Source organism: Torulaspora globosa, chromosome 5, assembly GCF_014133895.1.
Source record: "Torulaspora globosa chromosome 5, complete sequence".
NCBI lineage: Eukaryota > Fungi > Ascomycota > Saccharomycetes > Saccharomycetales > Saccharomycetaceae > Torulaspora > Torulaspora globosa.
In genome coordinates, this window is record NC_050731.1 from 328,917 (window position 1) to 345,308 (window position 16,392).

The window sequence follows — 16,392 nt, forward strand, 5'->3', positions numbered from 1 at the left end:
TATATGTGTACGTAACTAGGCCGTTGCGAACGAGTTACTCTTATGTTTGGGCAGAAACACAAAGTTTTCGTCTGTCTTGCCGAAGAACAGCTCGCTGAGTTTGATCCAGTCGGCTACGTTGGTGCTGCCGAGCGTGGTCTCCAGCTCGTCGCGGCCCCTCCAGTTGGGCGGTCTCTCGTTCAGCTGCACCGGATACCGCTCGCAGATGCCCATTGGTATGTAGCGGTGGAAAAATGACATAAACTCGCAGAAGAAGCGGCGGCATTGTGAGATACCGTACTCGTCGGTTCCCCAGTGTTCCATCGCGAACTGGGCGTAGTCCTTCAGGATATCGAGTCTTTCACTGCTGCTCTTGTCCAGGTGCTGCTGGGCATCGATCTCTTCGAAAATCCAGGGCTTGATTAGTGCGCCACGCGCGACCATAACACTGTCGATGGCTTCGTTCGATTCCAGATGCTTGTACCAGTCTTCAAAGTTGTTGACGTCACCGTTGCCAACAAACTGGATCCTTTGGCTGCGCTCTCTCTCTGCCTTCTCGGCGTATTCTTCTTCGCAAGCCCTCAGAGTGTCGGCTACGCGCGAAATGTAGTGCCAATCTGCCATCTTGGTGTACCTCTGCTGTCTGGATCTCCCATGCAACGTGATGGCGCTGACGTCCGTCTCGTATACGAGTCTTCTCACCAGGCCCTCTGCGACTGGATGGTCGTCCTTGGTTCCCGTACGGATCTTGACCGTGATCGGTATTTCGCCAGAAACGTAGTTCATCGCGTTCAGACACCGAATCATCCTGGCAGGGTTGTCCAGGAGCGCACTGCCTGAGCCCTGTCTGTAAAGCAGATCGATCGGGCACCCTGAGTTCAGGTTGATCTCGCTGACGTGACCGTCAGTGTGGCACGCCAGTGCTTCAGCGGCTTTGGCCGCCTGCCAGGCCTTAGAACATGCAATCTGTACGCCAAAGCCAGGATACTCGGTGACGTGCGCCTTAGGAAGCGCCCATTCCGAATTCGTGCCCTGGATCAAGGGAACACTTAGAGCCATCTCGGAATACGTGACGTCGGCGCCGAGCTTTCTCATGAGACGACGGTACGGCAAGTTACCGACGGTGGTCAATGGTGACACAATCTTCTTGCGGCGCAAATCTAGCTGCTTCTTCTCCTGTGCAAAATATCTGGTGTCCTTGTACCTCAAACAGAGTTCCCGTTGACGTTCTCTCTTGGTCCGCAACTCGTTCTCCCTCTGAACCACCTGAGGCGCCTTCTCGTCCGTGGTTTCTGCCTCTTTCTCCTCCGGCGCAGCCTCCATGCTGTCTCTAAACTCCTGCTGTATGGCATCAATGATTTCGAGAACTTCCTCGCTCTTGGTGAACGGGAACCTTTTCTTGACCAGATCCAGCTTCGAAGCGCCTGATATGTGGTTGACCTCGTGGTTCGCGTCCAAAAACTTCCTGTAATCCTCTTCATCCCTCCTGATCAGCTTCAATCCATCTAGATGCGACGACAGAAACCTACACTTGAACCCCATAGGACAGTACCCAATTGACTGGTACACTGGGCACCCGGTAAACACTTCTGACCTGATCTCGGGTTTCTTATTCGACAGGTACTCCGAAATATCATGAACGAACCTACAATTATCGCCAAAACTGCACGTTTCCCCATTTTCAGTGCCTTGGACGTATCTTGGACACAGAGCCTTGGCTTCTTTAACCTGTCTATTATCTCTATTCTTGTTCTGGCCCTTTTTGCCCTTTTTATTCTTCCTCTTCTTACCACTGTCGTTAGACCCCACATCATTCAATATCCGATCAGAAGAAGGCTCCTCATCGGCATCATAACTAACAACTTTGGCGTCCTGAGAGCAAACAATGTACTCTGCTTTCAATTGAGCTATCCCCTTCGAGATAGAAGTGTCCTGTCTTTTCGTAGGCTGTTGATCAAAATCAGCACATCTCTCTTGCCCAGTCATTCGGCCCAAATACTGCTTCACCTCTTCTACTAAGATGATTAAACCTTATATCTCATCTCATCATCTCATCGAGTGAAAAATTCTTATTATTATGGACACTGTAAGCTGGCGCCGCCCTCCGCGTTCAAAGTAAAAAAGTGTCAACTAAACATAAAAACCCAAAGAAAGATAAACAAAGAGGCAAAAACACTATGTGGCCTCTTCTATGAGGCATTCAAAAGTCTCCGTTCCACGTACAAGGTTTACGGGAGGCTCTTGTAGCCGGCAGACCTGTTGAACGGGCTGATTGGCAAGAAAATGCCCAAAAACCGTCTCTAGACTAGTTCGAGCCGCGCTTTCACCCAGCTGGCACCCTCAGTCGCTAAGCAACCTGCTCGAGCGATCAGCACTCTGCCCTATGCGCAAATAAGAGGTGAAGCCTCACTTCGTGTCCGGAACGCACCGGGTATGTTTCGGACTGTCCGGAAACAGGTGCCCGTACCGGCTGATTTCTGTCCGGCCTCCATGGATTCGGGTTTCTGATTTGAAATACGCTGTTGCAATACTAGGACCTCTGTTACGTTAGGCAGTAGGCAAAGGAGCTGAGCCATAGGTCAGGGACTGGGGGAGTTATTCTCATCGATAGTCAAGCGGGTTCAAAAGTTAGGGTAAATCCTCGTATTATAGACGGTTTTGTTCTCTTGTCGCTAGGAAGAGGACTTGAACGATGGATTTCACATCTATGACGATGGCGGACAACGCAACGTCTTCAGCAGTTACGACGTCTCCAACGCCTCCCTCTGGTGTTTCTGTAATGTCGGAGATGGGTGGTGGAGGCAGAAGGAACAGTGGATCTGGGGCTAGTGGCAGTGTTCTCTTTGCAGAAGAGGGTGGAGATGCGATGTTTCAACCACATCAGTCGCATAACGCTTCGATTACCGGATCACACAACATGGCGAAGTTGAGAAGAGACTCTATCGCGCATTCGCAAGGAATGGGAGGTGTGTCATGGGGGTCCCTTACCATCGGGTCCTGGTTGAGGGACGAAGTGATGCTTCACGCCACTTTGAAGAACTCAAGAAGCAATAGTTCGTCGAAGAATACAACGATTCATCTGCATCCGACACATCGCAACAGCAGTCCAGCGTCACCGCCGAACGGCACAACTGCTAGCATAAGGAGGCCGTCTCATTTCTCAGCTGGTTCGCCTCCAGGTGCCCACAACGCTTACCTGCCCAGCCTCGAGAAACAGTACTGTAAGGATTACTCATGCTGTGGGCTATCACTGCCCGGTCTACACGATCTGTTAAGACATTACGAAGAGGCTCACATTGCAACCTCTCCCGGCTCTGCCATCCCGGCAGGAAACGCAGCGTATGCTGCGTCCGCTGCTCACGCCGCAGCATCGCAGCAGAAGAGGAAATCGTACCAAGGAACCGCACCACGGCAGGCCCCACATACAATCAACTACAGCGGGAACAGGAGCGCCGTTACGCATCAACAGCAGCATATAATACAGCAACAGCCGCATCATCGCCATCCCGGTGGTGCGAATGGTCAAACGATGTCGCAGCAGAGAATGCCTCTGTCACCGACCGCGACCAGCGCTGCTCATGGCGGACTCAACATTGCGGGAGTCAATAGCAGCTTGACTGACCCATCTGGCGCGGTAGCGGGTCAGGCGCCACCGCAATTGCATCTGAACGGGAACCTTGTGGACGCGGTGTCTACCAACGACGTCTTCTTGCAGGCCAACGCCAGCCAACAAAATACAACTCACAACCCGCAAATGCTAAGGCGGCGTGGCGATATGGCGACAATGAGCGCCGTTCCGAACGCTAGCCAGAATGGCAAGATTCCAATTACTGCTCAGCACTCTTTCAATGCGTACTCTTTGAACGCTGCTTCAAAGAGTGGCCAACGGAACACTAATAGGCTGCATAACAGCAGCCCACACATGGCTATGAGTAGTGCCAACAAGTTCTCTCACCCTATGCAAGTGGGAATGGAGCTGGATTTCATGGATGAAGAAGACATGATTGGAGGCGATATAGATGATCCCGCATTCATGCGTTTGACTAATCCACTTGCACACGGAGCCAACAACGTCTTCGGCGCACATACAAACGTGGGTGCAGCAAGGTTTAACACAATGAACATGCAGGCGATAGGGCATCCTACTCCGCCGCCTAGTACTACGGCGGGCACGATACCGCCGCATGTGATAAACGACGAGGACGACGAAGATGACGATGAAGACGATGACGACGACGAAGAGGCGGCCATTGGGAATTCCGCCGCTTCTAAGACCAAGTCTACTCGCCACAACAACCACAGACAGGAGGGCTATATCGATGATCCAGCGAGAAGATTATATGTCATGGACCATGAGGAGCACAAACCTTTCAAGTGTCCCGTCATCGGCTGTGACAAGACCTACAAGAATCAAAACGGCCTCAAATATCACAAGGTGCACGGTCATCAAAATCAGAAACTGCACGAAAACCCAGACGGGACTTTCAGCATAATAGATCCCGAATCCAATGAGCCGTATCCTGATGGAATGGGTTACGAGAAGGATAAGCCCTATCGTTGCGAAGTCTGTGGAAAGCGCTACAAAAACTTAAACGGTCTAAAATATCACAGGGGGCATTCAACACACTAATTTCATCGTCAGAATCATTCTCAATCTCCATTGTAATTTCAAGCTTATTTCTTCTACTGATATAGTTATTTTTTTAAAGATGGCAGCCTGTTTTGTTAAGATTCAACAAGTTATTTCCTTGATTAAAGACTGTCTTGACAGGTCCGCAAAGGGAACTAAGAAGCACCCGGGATCATAGACCTTGAAGGAAGTAGTGGCAGCTATGAAGATCGATATCACGCGCCCTTTACAGCTCTTGCAATGGTCTTCTTACCTGGGCATATTGGTACTGGTTAAACTTTTCGTTATTCTGCCCCTTGCTGCAATTCTATTCAATGATTTCTATCTACGTCTGCTGCCACCAGATTCATCACAATGGGTACCTTTGTCAACCTTCGACATCTCGCAAGATTCTGCAGAGAACAATCTAGTTTACGACCAAACTATTAACAGAGTACTTATAGAAAGAGCTCTACCGAAGACAATCGATAATGGCATTTCGCAGAAAATCAATCTTCGAGATCACATATTATACAAGGTAGATCTGGATACCAAATTCTATTGTTTGCCTACTGCCCGCTCGAAGGGCCAGACGACTAATATTGAGGAACTTGAGATTGAAATTTACTCATCGAATAAACCGGAGTCCTTGATATACCGTCGAACTATTCCCATTGTCTGCATGAGGCCGGATGATTCGATCAATATTATGGAACTTTATAAATTTGGGCCATCTCGATTGGAGCTGTTCAGAAAAGAGTGGCTGAATCATTTCAAAGCTCATGATAGAATTTCGATCACCTCCGAAATGAGTTCAGTTCGTTACGTTCTGAAAGTACCAAAATCGCACAAGCTGGTAATTCAACCGGACTCAGGATTTAGATTTAGAATGAGCTTTGAACAGGGTCTGAGGAATGTGATGCTGCGTTGGCACAAATTTTCGTATGCTGTAGGAATTGTGATATTCGATTTGGCAATCTCTTCATTGTTTGTTATAACAGCATTTTTCTCATTCTTCCTGATAATGAGGAGGAGTTCTGACAAGAAGGATGACTGATCTTCGTCATTGAGGGTTTTGGTCGAAAAATTGGTCAGAAATTGCTTAATTATATACTTCTTTTAAATTGGTCTGGCGTATATTGGGAACCAAGGTGTGCCTTCAGTTCAAACTCTATGAAGATAGATCCATGGTTAATGAAATTTTGATGTTCATAATATTCTTCGACGGTTTGGTTGAACATTCTTAGTAGCGTAGATAACTTTGTTATCCTGGTCTCAAGCTGCATATTCCTATTACGCTTCAGAGTCCTCGCCTTTTCGTCCTCTCGATCATTGCAAAAGCTATCAGCCACACAATTCGTGTCACCTCGTAAGCTGGCATCCAAGGTTAGTTTTTGAACCCGAGCAGCCAGCTCTGAATCGTTTGTCGAAACATTCTCATTCCCTAGGGCCAATATGCTGTAATCCGGGCGCGGGAGAAATGAGTTGTCACTAAAGTTGGAAAGTAGGGTCGATTCATTTGAACTTTTGCCATGCGAGTGAAGTCGCTCAACGGCTATGTTTCCATCCTCGAATGATTGTAGTGACTGGTTTCTCATGTCCTCAATGAATGTTTCAACAGCCATGTCAGCGGGTTTGGGCAGTGGTTTATCATATGTCTTTGCAGTTACTACTGACCATTTAACATTCGCCTTTTCGACTTTTGACAGCATTGATTCACAGGGCACATTGAGGGCTTTGAACAAAGTAGTAACCGTTGCATGTCCCGTTATGCCAGATGTGTATTTCAGTTCCACAGGCGATAACAGCTTCTTCTTTTTGCGTTGATCAGGTTGGAGCTTTTCGCTGTTTGCAGCTGCTCTGCTAGCCGCTTTCGATGTATGCTCCGATGTGTTTCTATCACTATTACCTAGCTGTTCATCAGAAGCAATGGTCCTGCCAGTAGCCAAAGATGATACCGTAGAGTACATGGACAGCATATCGGTTGAATGACATGAGGGCAAAGATACATCAATCTCGAAGGCTTGCTCAGCTCCCGCCTTTGCCGATTTTTCCGAATTTCTCCGTTGCGATGAACCGAGCTTCCTGATACGGTTGTCAGTAGTCGTGGAGAGTTTTGAAAACCATGAACCTAATGCACTTGAAATCGATGGAGAGGATTTGGAACTTTTATTGTCATTTGATGTGGACTCGTTGATACTGCGTGATGAAGGATCTTCAATCGTAGGTAATGGTGTCTCTGAGTCCCTCCTCCTCTTTTCGGCCAACATCAAAGCAGCTTTTACCACCATCTCATCAAAAACGTCGTACGGATATCTGCCGCCTTTCAAGATTAACGACGGACGTACATTAGCCGTGCTGAGAACGGAGGGGAAGTTTTGATAAGGTCGCTTCGCTTTTGATTTGGGTTCTCTTTCTGCTCTGCATATCAACTCTTCCTCCTCTCGCGGCTTACTCTGTACAAGGAAGAATTTCCTATTGCCATAAAACAGCAGCACATCTTGCTGGCGATCTCGATCGACCTGATCAAGCTGATTATCGAGAAAACACATTTCATCAAACATGCTTTCAAGTCTCTTTTTCAGCACCTCCTTCGATAAGTGATCTGCAGATGGAATAACACGAAACACAAGCAGCTTGAAGAAAAGTACTTTCGACAATTGGAAATCGCATTCGGTTGTTAGAGAGAACCACAAGTTCTCAAGGAGCTCAGTCGTAATCTGGTTCTGCACCGCGGGGAGCATGTATTCCCAATTGTTGAATAGGCATAGTAGCGCAACAACTTGACAGTTACCATTCAAGGTACGTAGCATAGCTACGATTCCTCGACACCAGATATCCCAGTTTAAAAAATCGGCTAAAGAGTAAGACTCGAACTGAAAGACCACAAATTGCAAAGTCTTATTGTAAATTACATTGGCCATGCTATGATCGTACGCCGAAATCTCGGCAACATGCTTCAGTTGTGACAAGTCATGCAGTCGCAGCAGACGGCTCATGTTTGGATCACCTTGGAAGCAACCCGCTAGACTTCTCAGACATTCCCAAAGCCTTAAAATGCTGAAATTGGTGAATACGAACTCGTTTAGCATCTCGTTCGTCATAAAGACATCTGTCGATGCGGCGGATGAATCCGGCATAGTGTCTGATACGTTGAAAGCATTATTGGAGCTCTTGGTTTTGTTTGTCGATTGTACGAACTTGGTGAATCGATTTAGGTCATTCCGTAAAAACATGCAGGTTACATGTTCCAGCAAAATGGAAGCGCCTGGCAAAAGATCAAGATTCAACCCTCTATCGTTGGTTGGCTCACATTTGGCCAAATATCGCAAGACGATATACCAATAATGCCAATAGAAAGCCATTAAAACCGAATCATTTCTCAAGTAGGATGCAACAATTTTGAAAAATTTAGTATCTCGATTATCCAAGTCCTTGGGATCAAGTCTTGATCTTGCATTTTTCGGTACGGAGAATGACCTTTTCTTCCAACTGAATATCTTTTCACCTTCGCTATGCTGGAATGTTACATCTGGCGTTATGGCCAAGAGGGCTTGGGTGTCAAAATGAAACTCATCAGGTAAATAAAAGAATGCATAAGCGTTCAGCTTTCCCAGGAAAGAACGCAATAATGACGAATAACTGTTAAGAAATTGCAAAAAACTCTGATTGTCTAGGGTATTCATCGGCTGTTTGCTACTTTTCGCGATCAGAATAAGCCTGTTAGTGACGTAGTGAATGGTCAACAGTATGTGATGAGAATATATCTCCGTGTGCCGAACACGAACCTTTGGCAGAATCATCAACGAGGACATCAATCTGCTCACGCTCTCCAAACAAACAGAAACTGTTTCAATGCTCAACAATGGGTCCGGAAATGATATTAATTGCGTCGAGGATGTCCTCGGTTCTGCTTGGTTCGGAATCAAATCGCTATTAAGGAAGTTCAACAAAGTGACCCACCATTGGATCAATACCTCTCGATGACCCTCACAAGACTCTGGATGCTGTTGCAATTGCCTCAGATATGATAACAGATTCAAACGCAAAAAATTTGAAACATACTTGTCGCTAGTTCTCCTTCGTTCTCTAGTCCCGGCCCTAGTTGGTTCATTGCTCACCAGTTCAATGAATTGGTTCAAAGAATGAAAGAGTCTAACTTCCTGGTTGCTTTCATGCCTCGGAGTTGGTCGCCCTGTAATAGTGGCAGCATTTTCATTATCCTTTTCAATCGCTCCGGCACTCTGATTCTGGCCCAGGGGCATTATTCATTACAGCACCTCCTGAAAGCGTCCCAAAGTAACTTATCAACACCACAACTAGAAACCCAACGGCACCACCCTACGGGACTACCAATTGAGCTTCTCAGGACCTGATTAGAGTTGCCAATTGACTACAAACTACCCATCTTCAACTAAAACCTAGCGTTTCAGCTCTTTAAGCTAGTGTGTATCACTATCCACGGAATTTGCAGTCGCTAAGAGTAATGGACTTTTCAAGAAAGGTTCATCAACTTTGTAAAATGTTTAAAAGTCGTAAGTTTGGAGGTAAGATTGCTTGTCCTTGTGAGTTTCGAGCATCTCGCAGCTCGTAGACGTTGTGGTACAGAAGAAGGCGCGTTTTTCTATCTCTTTTGGTTGAAATAGACTAAAGTTTGACGATTTTTGAGATGAGTTCTGAACCGGCGACAAAACGAATGAAGCTGGAGCTGAGTAGCCCCAAAGAACCACTTACTCGACAAGACATCATTGCTTTTCAAAAAGAAGCACTGTTCCGACGTTTGAATGAACAAAGAGCAAATGTCGAGTCATTAAAAACTCAATATGATCTGTCAAAGAAGCAATGTGTGGATATCTCAAGGAAACTAGCTAATTTAATGGCACTCGTTGTGACCCTGGCAAGATTTTTGACAACCTTCTGTGAAGATGAAGAGGAGAGGGAACTATGTCGGCAAGTGGCAGAGGGCGACGAAACTCTCATTGTACAACTCAGTGACCCTTTCATGAAGCTGCTGACTAAACTTGGTGTGCGGGGCTCGCATCCGGATGTTTCCCGGAAGATGGAGGAGCTCGCATTGGGATTGAAAAATCTGCAAGATGCCAACGGTGCGCTTTCGTATGAGAACAAGCAACTGACAGAGGAAGTGTCGTCGCTCAAGAAATTTTACCAAGGTGTACTACATAAGTATGACCGAGAGGACTCGCCAACGGTGGCGAGAGTATTCAAGAGGGCATTGGATGAAGCGGAAGGTTCTACGGGCGACCACGACGACTCAAAAGCAAATGGGACTGATCAAGAAAGCGTCGGCAACGGTACTATCTCTGTGAAGCCAGAGCTGGAAACTCCGACGGAAAAGCGTTCAAATGAGCTTATAGAGCGTGAACTGCAGATTACAGAGTTGAAATCTCAACTCGAATCATTGCATGTCACGGTTGGAGAGCTAGAGAAATTCAAGAAAAGCAATGAGGAGGAGCTGATAAAACTGCGTCAACAAGTGTCAGCTCAGCAACTGCAAGAACCTCCAGAAGTCCATGATCGAGATACGTTACTTGAAAAGATAAACCATCTAACGAAAGAGAACGCAGAGATTTCTTCGGTCAACGCGGATCTGCTGGCAAAATTCCAGGAACTGACTCGAGAACAGGAGATTTACACAGGGAAAGTTGCACAGGAGTTTCAAACAGCTCAGGACGCTCTGAAAAAGCATAACGCTACCTTAGAAAAAGACCTCGTAAGAATAAGAACAACCCGCGATGAGCTTCTTGGGAAAGTTGCTATTTTAGAAGCTGAAACTACCAAGTCAGCGTTGCTGACCGATCTGCAGTCTGCGATCAACATATTGCAAGACCAATGGAACAGAATGGACAGCAGATTCAATAGCGAACCACAGCCCCAAGATGCCTTGATGAAAGAGTTGCAAGACATGGAGGTCGCTTTCAAAGAATTGACCAATATTACGCACAAGAAATACTCCGAACACCTGAATCAAGAGAGTGTAATCTCAAAACTAACAGTAGAAAAGACTAAAGCAGATCAAAAATATTTTGCAGCCATGAGATCCAAAGATTCCATTCTTGTAGAAAATAAGAACCTCACCAAGAGTTTGGCCAAATCAAATGAGTTAATCAACCAGTTGAAGGATTCAGACAAGCTACTGCAGCAAAAGATTGCAAACTTGAAACAGCAGTTGGAGATTTCGCAAACTAATGAAAAAAGGCTGATAGATTCCAATAAGGCCACCAACTTGAAGGTCATGAGCATCAATGGGCAGCTGTGCAAGCTGAAAAAAGCGTTGGACGTTGCCAGGGAGGAGAACCACCATAAAATAGCAGAAGTAACCAAGGTTCAAACGCAGCTGCAAGATGTGGAAGCAGATCTCAAAAGTGTAAAAATCAAGGCCGCAAATAGCGAAGCGAAATGCCAAAAATTGCAGGCTTCTCTTTTAAGCGACGGAGGTGACAACGCACCGCTGGTTGAAGAACTTGAAAACTTCCGTTCCCTCGTATACTGCTCGTTATGCTCTAAGAACTGGAAGAGTATGACTATCAAGACCTGTGGTCATGTATTCTGTGAAAACTGCTGCAAAGAGAGGCTCGCATCCAGGATGAGAAAGTGTCCCACTTGCAATAAGCCCTTCAGCTCAAACGATCTGCTCTCAATCCATCTATAACTCCAGAAAGTATCCTGCCTTCAAGTATGTAACTATTTTGTAATTAGACAAGCATCTGCGCTGGTATGAGCGCGGCGAAGACTTAACAGTTGAAGAAGCGATGAGCTATTCCCCAGCTTGAATAAGCAGTGCAATAACCCAGAGGAAAGGTTAAATGCAACCAAGATCGGTGTGTGAGCTTAAGAAGCAGGTTGTTATCCCCAAACCAAAACTGTTGAAACCAGAGAATGACCCTCTTCACATAATAAAGACAAGAAAGATCACACATGGCAGGCCTGCGACGATCGCTGGCCCTATGGTACGCTACTCTAAGCTGCCGTTCCGACAACTTTGCCGCCAATACGATGCCGACATAGTCTACAGTCCAATGATACTTGCCCGTGAGTACGTTCGTAATGGGAATGCAAGATTGGCAGATTTCTCCACCAACGACGAGGATACGCCGCTGATAGTCCAAGTCGGCGTCAATAATGTAGCTGACCTGTTGAAATTTGTGGAAATGGTGGCTCCATATTGTGATGGGGTTGGCATTAACTGCGGTTGTCCCATCAAGGAACAGGTGCGTGAGGGCATAGGATGTGCGCTGATCTACAACGCAGAACTTCTCTGCGAAATGGTTTCAGCGGTGAAATCGAAGTACGGTGATTCTCTCCGTTTGGAAACGAAGATTAGAATCCATGATGACTACGAGCAAACGGTTTCGCTCTGTAAGAGCCTCTGTGACGCTGGAGTAGACTGGATCACAATTCATGGAAGGACAAGGACCACAAGGTCATCACAGCCGGTGAATTTGGAAGCCATAAGATACATAGTCGAGAAGATCCAGGAGAAGAAAGTACCAGTTGTAGCCAACGGAGACTGTTTCAAAAGAGCTGACGTGGATGCAATCGCAGAGTTCACCAAAGTGGACGGCGTTATGGCCGTTAGAGGATTGCTGGCGAATCCAGCGCTCTTCAGCGGCTACGAGACTTGCCCCTGGAGCTGTGTGGAAAAGTTCTGGTACTACACGCTGGAATATGGCGGTCTGCCTTATCAGCTACTGCAACATCACCTGTACTGCATGTTAGAAAACATGAATTTGGAGCGAAGATTATTGAAAGAGATGATGAGCATCAAGAGTACTGGGGAACTCATCGATTGGTTTGATACAAGGTTTGATTTCAAGAGATTCGGAGAAGCCGGGTGGGCAGAAGCTTCTGCCGTACCGTACCGTGTAGATAAGTAGAGCATAAGTCTTTGGATGTACCCTGACTTACCGAGTTAGAAGGCAGGGTAATAAACTTTGAAGAGCATAAAAGAACGACAGATCTCTTCACTTAGTTCTAAAAGGATATATATTTTACTAGAATGTATGGGCACCGTGTCTAATCAATGCGGTCCTGAGCTTGAGCACCAGATTGTACGTGAGTTCACGAATCAGTAGTTACTCGAGAAGTGGGAGATTCGAACATGATGATGCTTCTTTTTTTCTCTGGTCTGTTTAGAACAGAAGCCTTCCAGCTTTTTGAGACCATCCTGCAGTTTTGCAACTGTATTGCTCGCGTTTGACTCTTGTCTGTTGGTTGGCACCGTTTTGGTGCCTCATTGGACGAGAGTCGGCAACTATGAGTAAGATGGGCGTCTCTTAATGTGATGAGTGGCCAGATAACCTTATAGTCATAGTTACACTGATACGATCTCCCCATCTCAGTTGTAGGTTTTCTTGAGTTCGTTAGTTCTTGCAGCCAAAGGCAAAATCGTAGGTGATTGACACAGAAGCGTTAAAGAGTACTATTTAAGAGAAAAGACCGTTTCCATTAGTTGTAATGACAAAATGTATATAATGATTAGGGAGCCAATCCTTAAGCCTCTTCTTCGACAACAACGGTTTGCAAGCCCTTGGTGGAGGAAACAAACACTGGTTCAACGTAGGAGAACAATGGGTTCTTGGCGTCTTCCTCCTCGTTTCTCTTTCTGGAGATTCTCAATCTCAATCTGAATGGGACACCCTTGACACCTCTCTTCCAGATCTCTTGGTTTAGCTCTGGGGCCAAACGGACATCGTCAGTACCCATGTGCAATTTGGCGAACTTCTTGATCTCCTTGACGGCTCTTGGAGCTCTCTTCTTGAAAGTGACACCATGCAACTACGCGAATAAAAAATAGTTAGTATCAAGCTGGTCTGAATGTTTATCGTCATCTCCGGGTTCTAATCCTGAACATACTCTCTTGTGCATATTGATGGTGTATTCACGAGTAACAACGTCTTTCAAACCGGCCATTTTCGATGGATTGGAGTACTGGGATCTTGCTTAGCGCTAATGGAGTTGCACAAAAGCTCCAAATCCTTCTAATATCATGAACCATGTAACGGCTACGACGGTACCGATCGCCTGTGAGATGGTGAAATTTCCACTGTGGCTACCAGACGTCCATACCTTCCGTGGCCTGGTCCTGCTGGCAGGCATGTGCTGGGCAGGGAGTCGTACTGCGCATACAAGGAGCCCTTGCTGGCTTCAGAAGCCGGCCATGCCAGCAACCAGCCCGGCTCTGCCGATGCTAGAGGGGACTTCCTTCCACGACCTCCTGCGCAACCCTTCCTAGCATGCACTGAGCCATCAACCAAGGACCAGAAAATCAAGACGCGCGATGAGGGGATAATGGCGGTGCGACGCGTGAAAAAACAACAAGATGTACGGGCTGAGCGCCAAACAACAGTTGACTGAGGTGTACAGATGTGCCGGCGAGCAGTCCTACACTTTAAGCCCGCCCATGGTAAGGGGTCTGCCGCCTACTAACTAAATTACCGACTAACCTCCATCGCCATCGATCTAAACGTTGGATAAGGACCAGATAGGGTCTGTTCAAATCTCAGTAGAGAAGATGGCCATGTACAAACACTCGTACGACTTGAACGAAGAGTATAGACGCACCCAGTCGCAGATCTACGGGCTCCAAGAGACGATTTTGAACTCTGCTAAGAACGCCAGCGGCAGCGGCAAACTCAAAAGTGCTGCAGATACGCTCCGGCAGCGTTTCAATGAGCCGGAACATACGAGTGTAGGCTGTGACAAAGTGCTGCAGTGTGTGAAGAATAAGTATGGTCCGGCGCCTAGCAGAGTATTGGCCACGCTGGAGTACCATCCGTACCACAGTGGCGGGCCGCTGAGGAAAGAACTGCCGGCGGTGCCGGCAGAGATTCAGAGTTCCTTCTCGCTGGCGATGCCCAGACCGTTCCTGCCAGGCTTCTCCGAGGAACACATCAACCAGCTGGTCACGATTCAAGTCTCGTACGAGGATCTGCGCGACTCCTACCGTGGCACGGACTCCCCGCGTGCACAGAATAACGAGATATGGGGCTGCAATATCTACACCGATGATTCCGACCCGCTGCTGGTGCTGAGGCACTGCGGTCTCTCCATCTCGGACTACAATGGGGCCCACAGGACGCCCGCAAACGCGGAAAACAGCGACAATGTCCAAGGAACCGTCCCACCAGAGGGCACACCGTTCGATCTCGAGGTCGACATCTTGCTACTGCCGACGTTGCAAAGCTACCCCGGTGTGAAACAGTTCGGTGTCACTTCGAGAGCCTGGGGCATCGACACCCCGACACCACACGACGGTCTCAGCTATGGGATCTACGCCATTAGGATTACTTCAAGAGATACCTCAACAAGGAACATAGACCCCCAGCACCAGCGAGTCGATACCTCGCACTGGGAGACGGAAGGCCCTCGCATTTAGTGCTGTCTCCGGCCTCGAGGTTTCAAGCCTTGCGAGCTTATGCGTTTCTTTTTCTGGCGGGCACTAAGTGCATCTAATAGTCAGCCTTGTGACGGGAAGAAAAAAAGCCCTATGACGAGCAGTTTGAAACCGACGAGGTTACGAGGTTCACCAGGTCAACTCGAGATCGGGTATAAAGCGTGGAATCCATTGTGCGAGTCGGTGAGAAAGAAATTGCGGTAGGCAGCCATGATCGTACCTGATATGAGTGAAAGAGATAGAGGATGTTCGAGGACACATCGGGAGAAAGGACTATCGCGCACGCTACGTAAATGGATGGTTGCGGTGAGGAAGTTCACGCATGAGGCATTGAACAACATAGACGACAGGGATAGAGGTGAAGATAGAATCAATGGGTTGTTTCATGGGGAGCTTGCGCCTCTGAAGAGTGTGGCTAGCGTGGATAGAGAGAGTGGTACTTCAGTGACGCCGGTTGGCGCTTCTGAGATGAGATTGACGACCGAGACCGAGGAATCGTTGGCAGAAAATAGCACGCAGGCGAATGGAGGAGCTGGCGAGGGGACCGACGACCGCTCGCCGCAAGATGATGAGCTAGATCACGAGACCGACTCATTTGAACGATTTGACACCTATGCTGAGTATGTCAAGCTGCGAAACGAGTCCCGCGAACCGTTTTGCAGGGGGCCCGAGCTTTGGGAACGCAGAAGAGCTCTCTGGTTGCGCCCGGCGGCGAGCCAGGCGGAGGAAACTGCACAGCAATCGCGCCGGGAGCTCTTTGCCACGATACCTCAAGCATATCATACAAGGATATTCAAGAAGTTAGTCATGGACAACAAACCGCTACGGGAGCCGATGAATCTGCAGGATGCAATACAGATTATCAACGCTGGCTGGATAGAGACTAGGAAATGGGAGAACGCTGCTAAAGGATTGGCTTAATCATTATATGTAAACATACACATAAACGTAATACTAATAAGTTTTCATGAATTTGATTTCTTGGAGTCCTTGATCAGTTCCATCGCGGTCTCGATGATTCTTATGTCCCGATCTATAAGCTCCGCACAGCTTTGCAAGTCGCCGTCACGCAGCACCTGTTCACTATGTCTTTCATACAGGGCACTCACGGGTATTACACATTTCTGCTGGAAGCTGGTGTCGTGCAATTCGACTAGTTTTCGCAGCTGCGTGTTCATTATATATCGATTATTGGACTCAATCTCTTTCAAAGTCTTGGATGCTTCAGTCTCCTGAGTCGATTTGAAGATCCTGTCAACTACTTGATCTAGCTCGTTTCGATGGCTCATTGCCCTTGATATTGGTTAAGGCCAATTAACTATAATGATCGTTGCTGGGGTTTTGTTCGCTTAAGGTGACCTTAGAAAGACTACCTTTAAGAACCATAGAC

The 16,392-nt window shown here is 47.3% G+C and overlaps 10 protein-coding genes across 10 annotated transcripts; 6 read left to right on the forward strand and 4 right to left on the reverse strand.

The window, feature by feature from the left end:
- Positions 1–15: 15 nt before the first annotated feature.
- DUS3 (tRNA dihydrouridine synthase DUS3) lies at positions 16–1,965 on the reverse strand (the record flags this gene model as incomplete). Its single annotated transcript, XM_037284052.1, has 1 exon — positions 16–1,965. The coding sequence occupies one exon, from the start codon at positions 1,963–1,965 to the stop codon at positions 16–18; it is 1,950 nt and encodes a 649-aa protein (XP_037139948.1).
- Positions 1,966–2,671: 706 nt separating this feature from the next.
- Positions 2,672–4,609, forward strand: SFP1 (zinc-coordinating transcription factor SFP1; the record flags this gene model as incomplete). Its single annotated transcript, XM_037284053.1, has 1 exon — positions 2,672–4,609. One exon carries the CDS (start codon positions 2,672–2,674, stop codon positions 4,607–4,609), a length of 1,938 nt encoding a protein of 645 aa, XP_037139949.1.
- Positions 4,610–4,811: 202 nt separating this feature from the next.
- SEI1 (seipin) lies at positions 4,812–5,645 on the forward strand (the record flags this gene model as incomplete). Its single annotated transcript, XM_037284054.1, has 1 exon — positions 4,812–5,645. One exon carries the CDS (start codon positions 4,812–4,814, stop codon positions 5,643–5,645), a length of 834 nt encoding a protein of 277 aa, XP_037139950.1.
- A 49-nt stretch (positions 5,646–5,694) lies between these two features.
- On the reverse strand, positions 5,695–8,853 carry AHK1 (Ahk1p; the record flags this gene model as incomplete). The annotated part of the gene is made up of 1 exon (XM_037284055.1): positions 5,695–8,853. The coding sequence occupies one exon, from the start codon at positions 8,851–8,853 to the stop codon at positions 5,695–5,697; it is 3,159 nt and encodes a 1,052-aa protein (XP_037139951.1).
- Positions 8,854–9,257: 404 nt separating this feature from the next.
- Positions 9,258–11,258, forward strand: BRE1 (E3 ubiquitin-protein ligase BRE1; the record flags this gene model as incomplete). The annotated part of the gene is made up of 1 exon (XM_037284056.1): positions 9,258–11,258. The coding sequence occupies one exon, from the start codon at positions 9,258–9,260 to the stop codon at positions 11,256–11,258; it is 2,001 nt and encodes a 666-aa protein (XP_037139952.1).
- A 154-nt stretch (positions 11,259–11,412) lies between these two features.
- On the forward strand, positions 11,413–12,483 carry DUS4 (tRNA dihydrouridine synthase; the record flags this gene model as incomplete). Its single annotated transcript, XM_037284057.1, has 1 exon — positions 11,413–12,483. The coding sequence occupies one exon, from the start codon at positions 11,413–11,415 to the stop codon at positions 12,481–12,483; it is 1,071 nt and encodes a 356-aa protein (XP_037139953.1).
- A 616-nt stretch (positions 12,484–13,099) lies between these two features.
- Positions 13,100–13,519, reverse strand: RPL31B (60S ribosomal protein eL31; the record flags this gene model as incomplete). Its single annotated transcript, XM_037284058.1, has 2 exons — positions 13,100–13,384; positions 13,463–13,519. 2 exons carry the CDS (start codon positions 13,517–13,519, stop codon positions 13,100–13,102), a joined length of 342 nt encoding a protein of 113 aa, XP_037139954.1.
- Positions 13,520–14,120: 601 nt separating this feature from the next.
- On the forward strand, positions 14,121–14,984 carry RXT3 (Rxt3p; the record flags this gene model as incomplete). The annotated part of the gene is made up of 1 exon (XM_037284059.1): positions 14,121–14,984. One exon carries the CDS (start codon positions 14,121–14,123, stop codon positions 14,982–14,984), a length of 864 nt encoding a protein of 287 aa, XP_037139955.1.
- Positions 14,985–15,212: 228 nt separating this feature from the next.
- GAG1 (Gag1p) lies at positions 15,213–15,923 on the forward strand (the record flags this gene model as incomplete). The annotated part of the gene is made up of 1 exon (XM_037284060.1): positions 15,213–15,923. The coding sequence occupies one exon, from the start codon at positions 15,213–15,215 to the stop codon at positions 15,921–15,923; it is 711 nt and encodes a 236-aa protein (XP_037139956.1).
- A 44-nt stretch (positions 15,924–15,967) lies between these two features.
- BLS1 (Bls1p) lies at positions 15,968–16,291 on the reverse strand (the record flags this gene model as incomplete). The annotated part of the gene is made up of 1 exon (XM_037284061.1): positions 15,968–16,291. One exon carries the CDS (start codon positions 16,289–16,291, stop codon positions 15,968–15,970), a length of 324 nt encoding a protein of 107 aa, XP_037139957.1.
- Between the last annotated feature and the right edge of the window lie 101 nt (positions 16,292–16,392).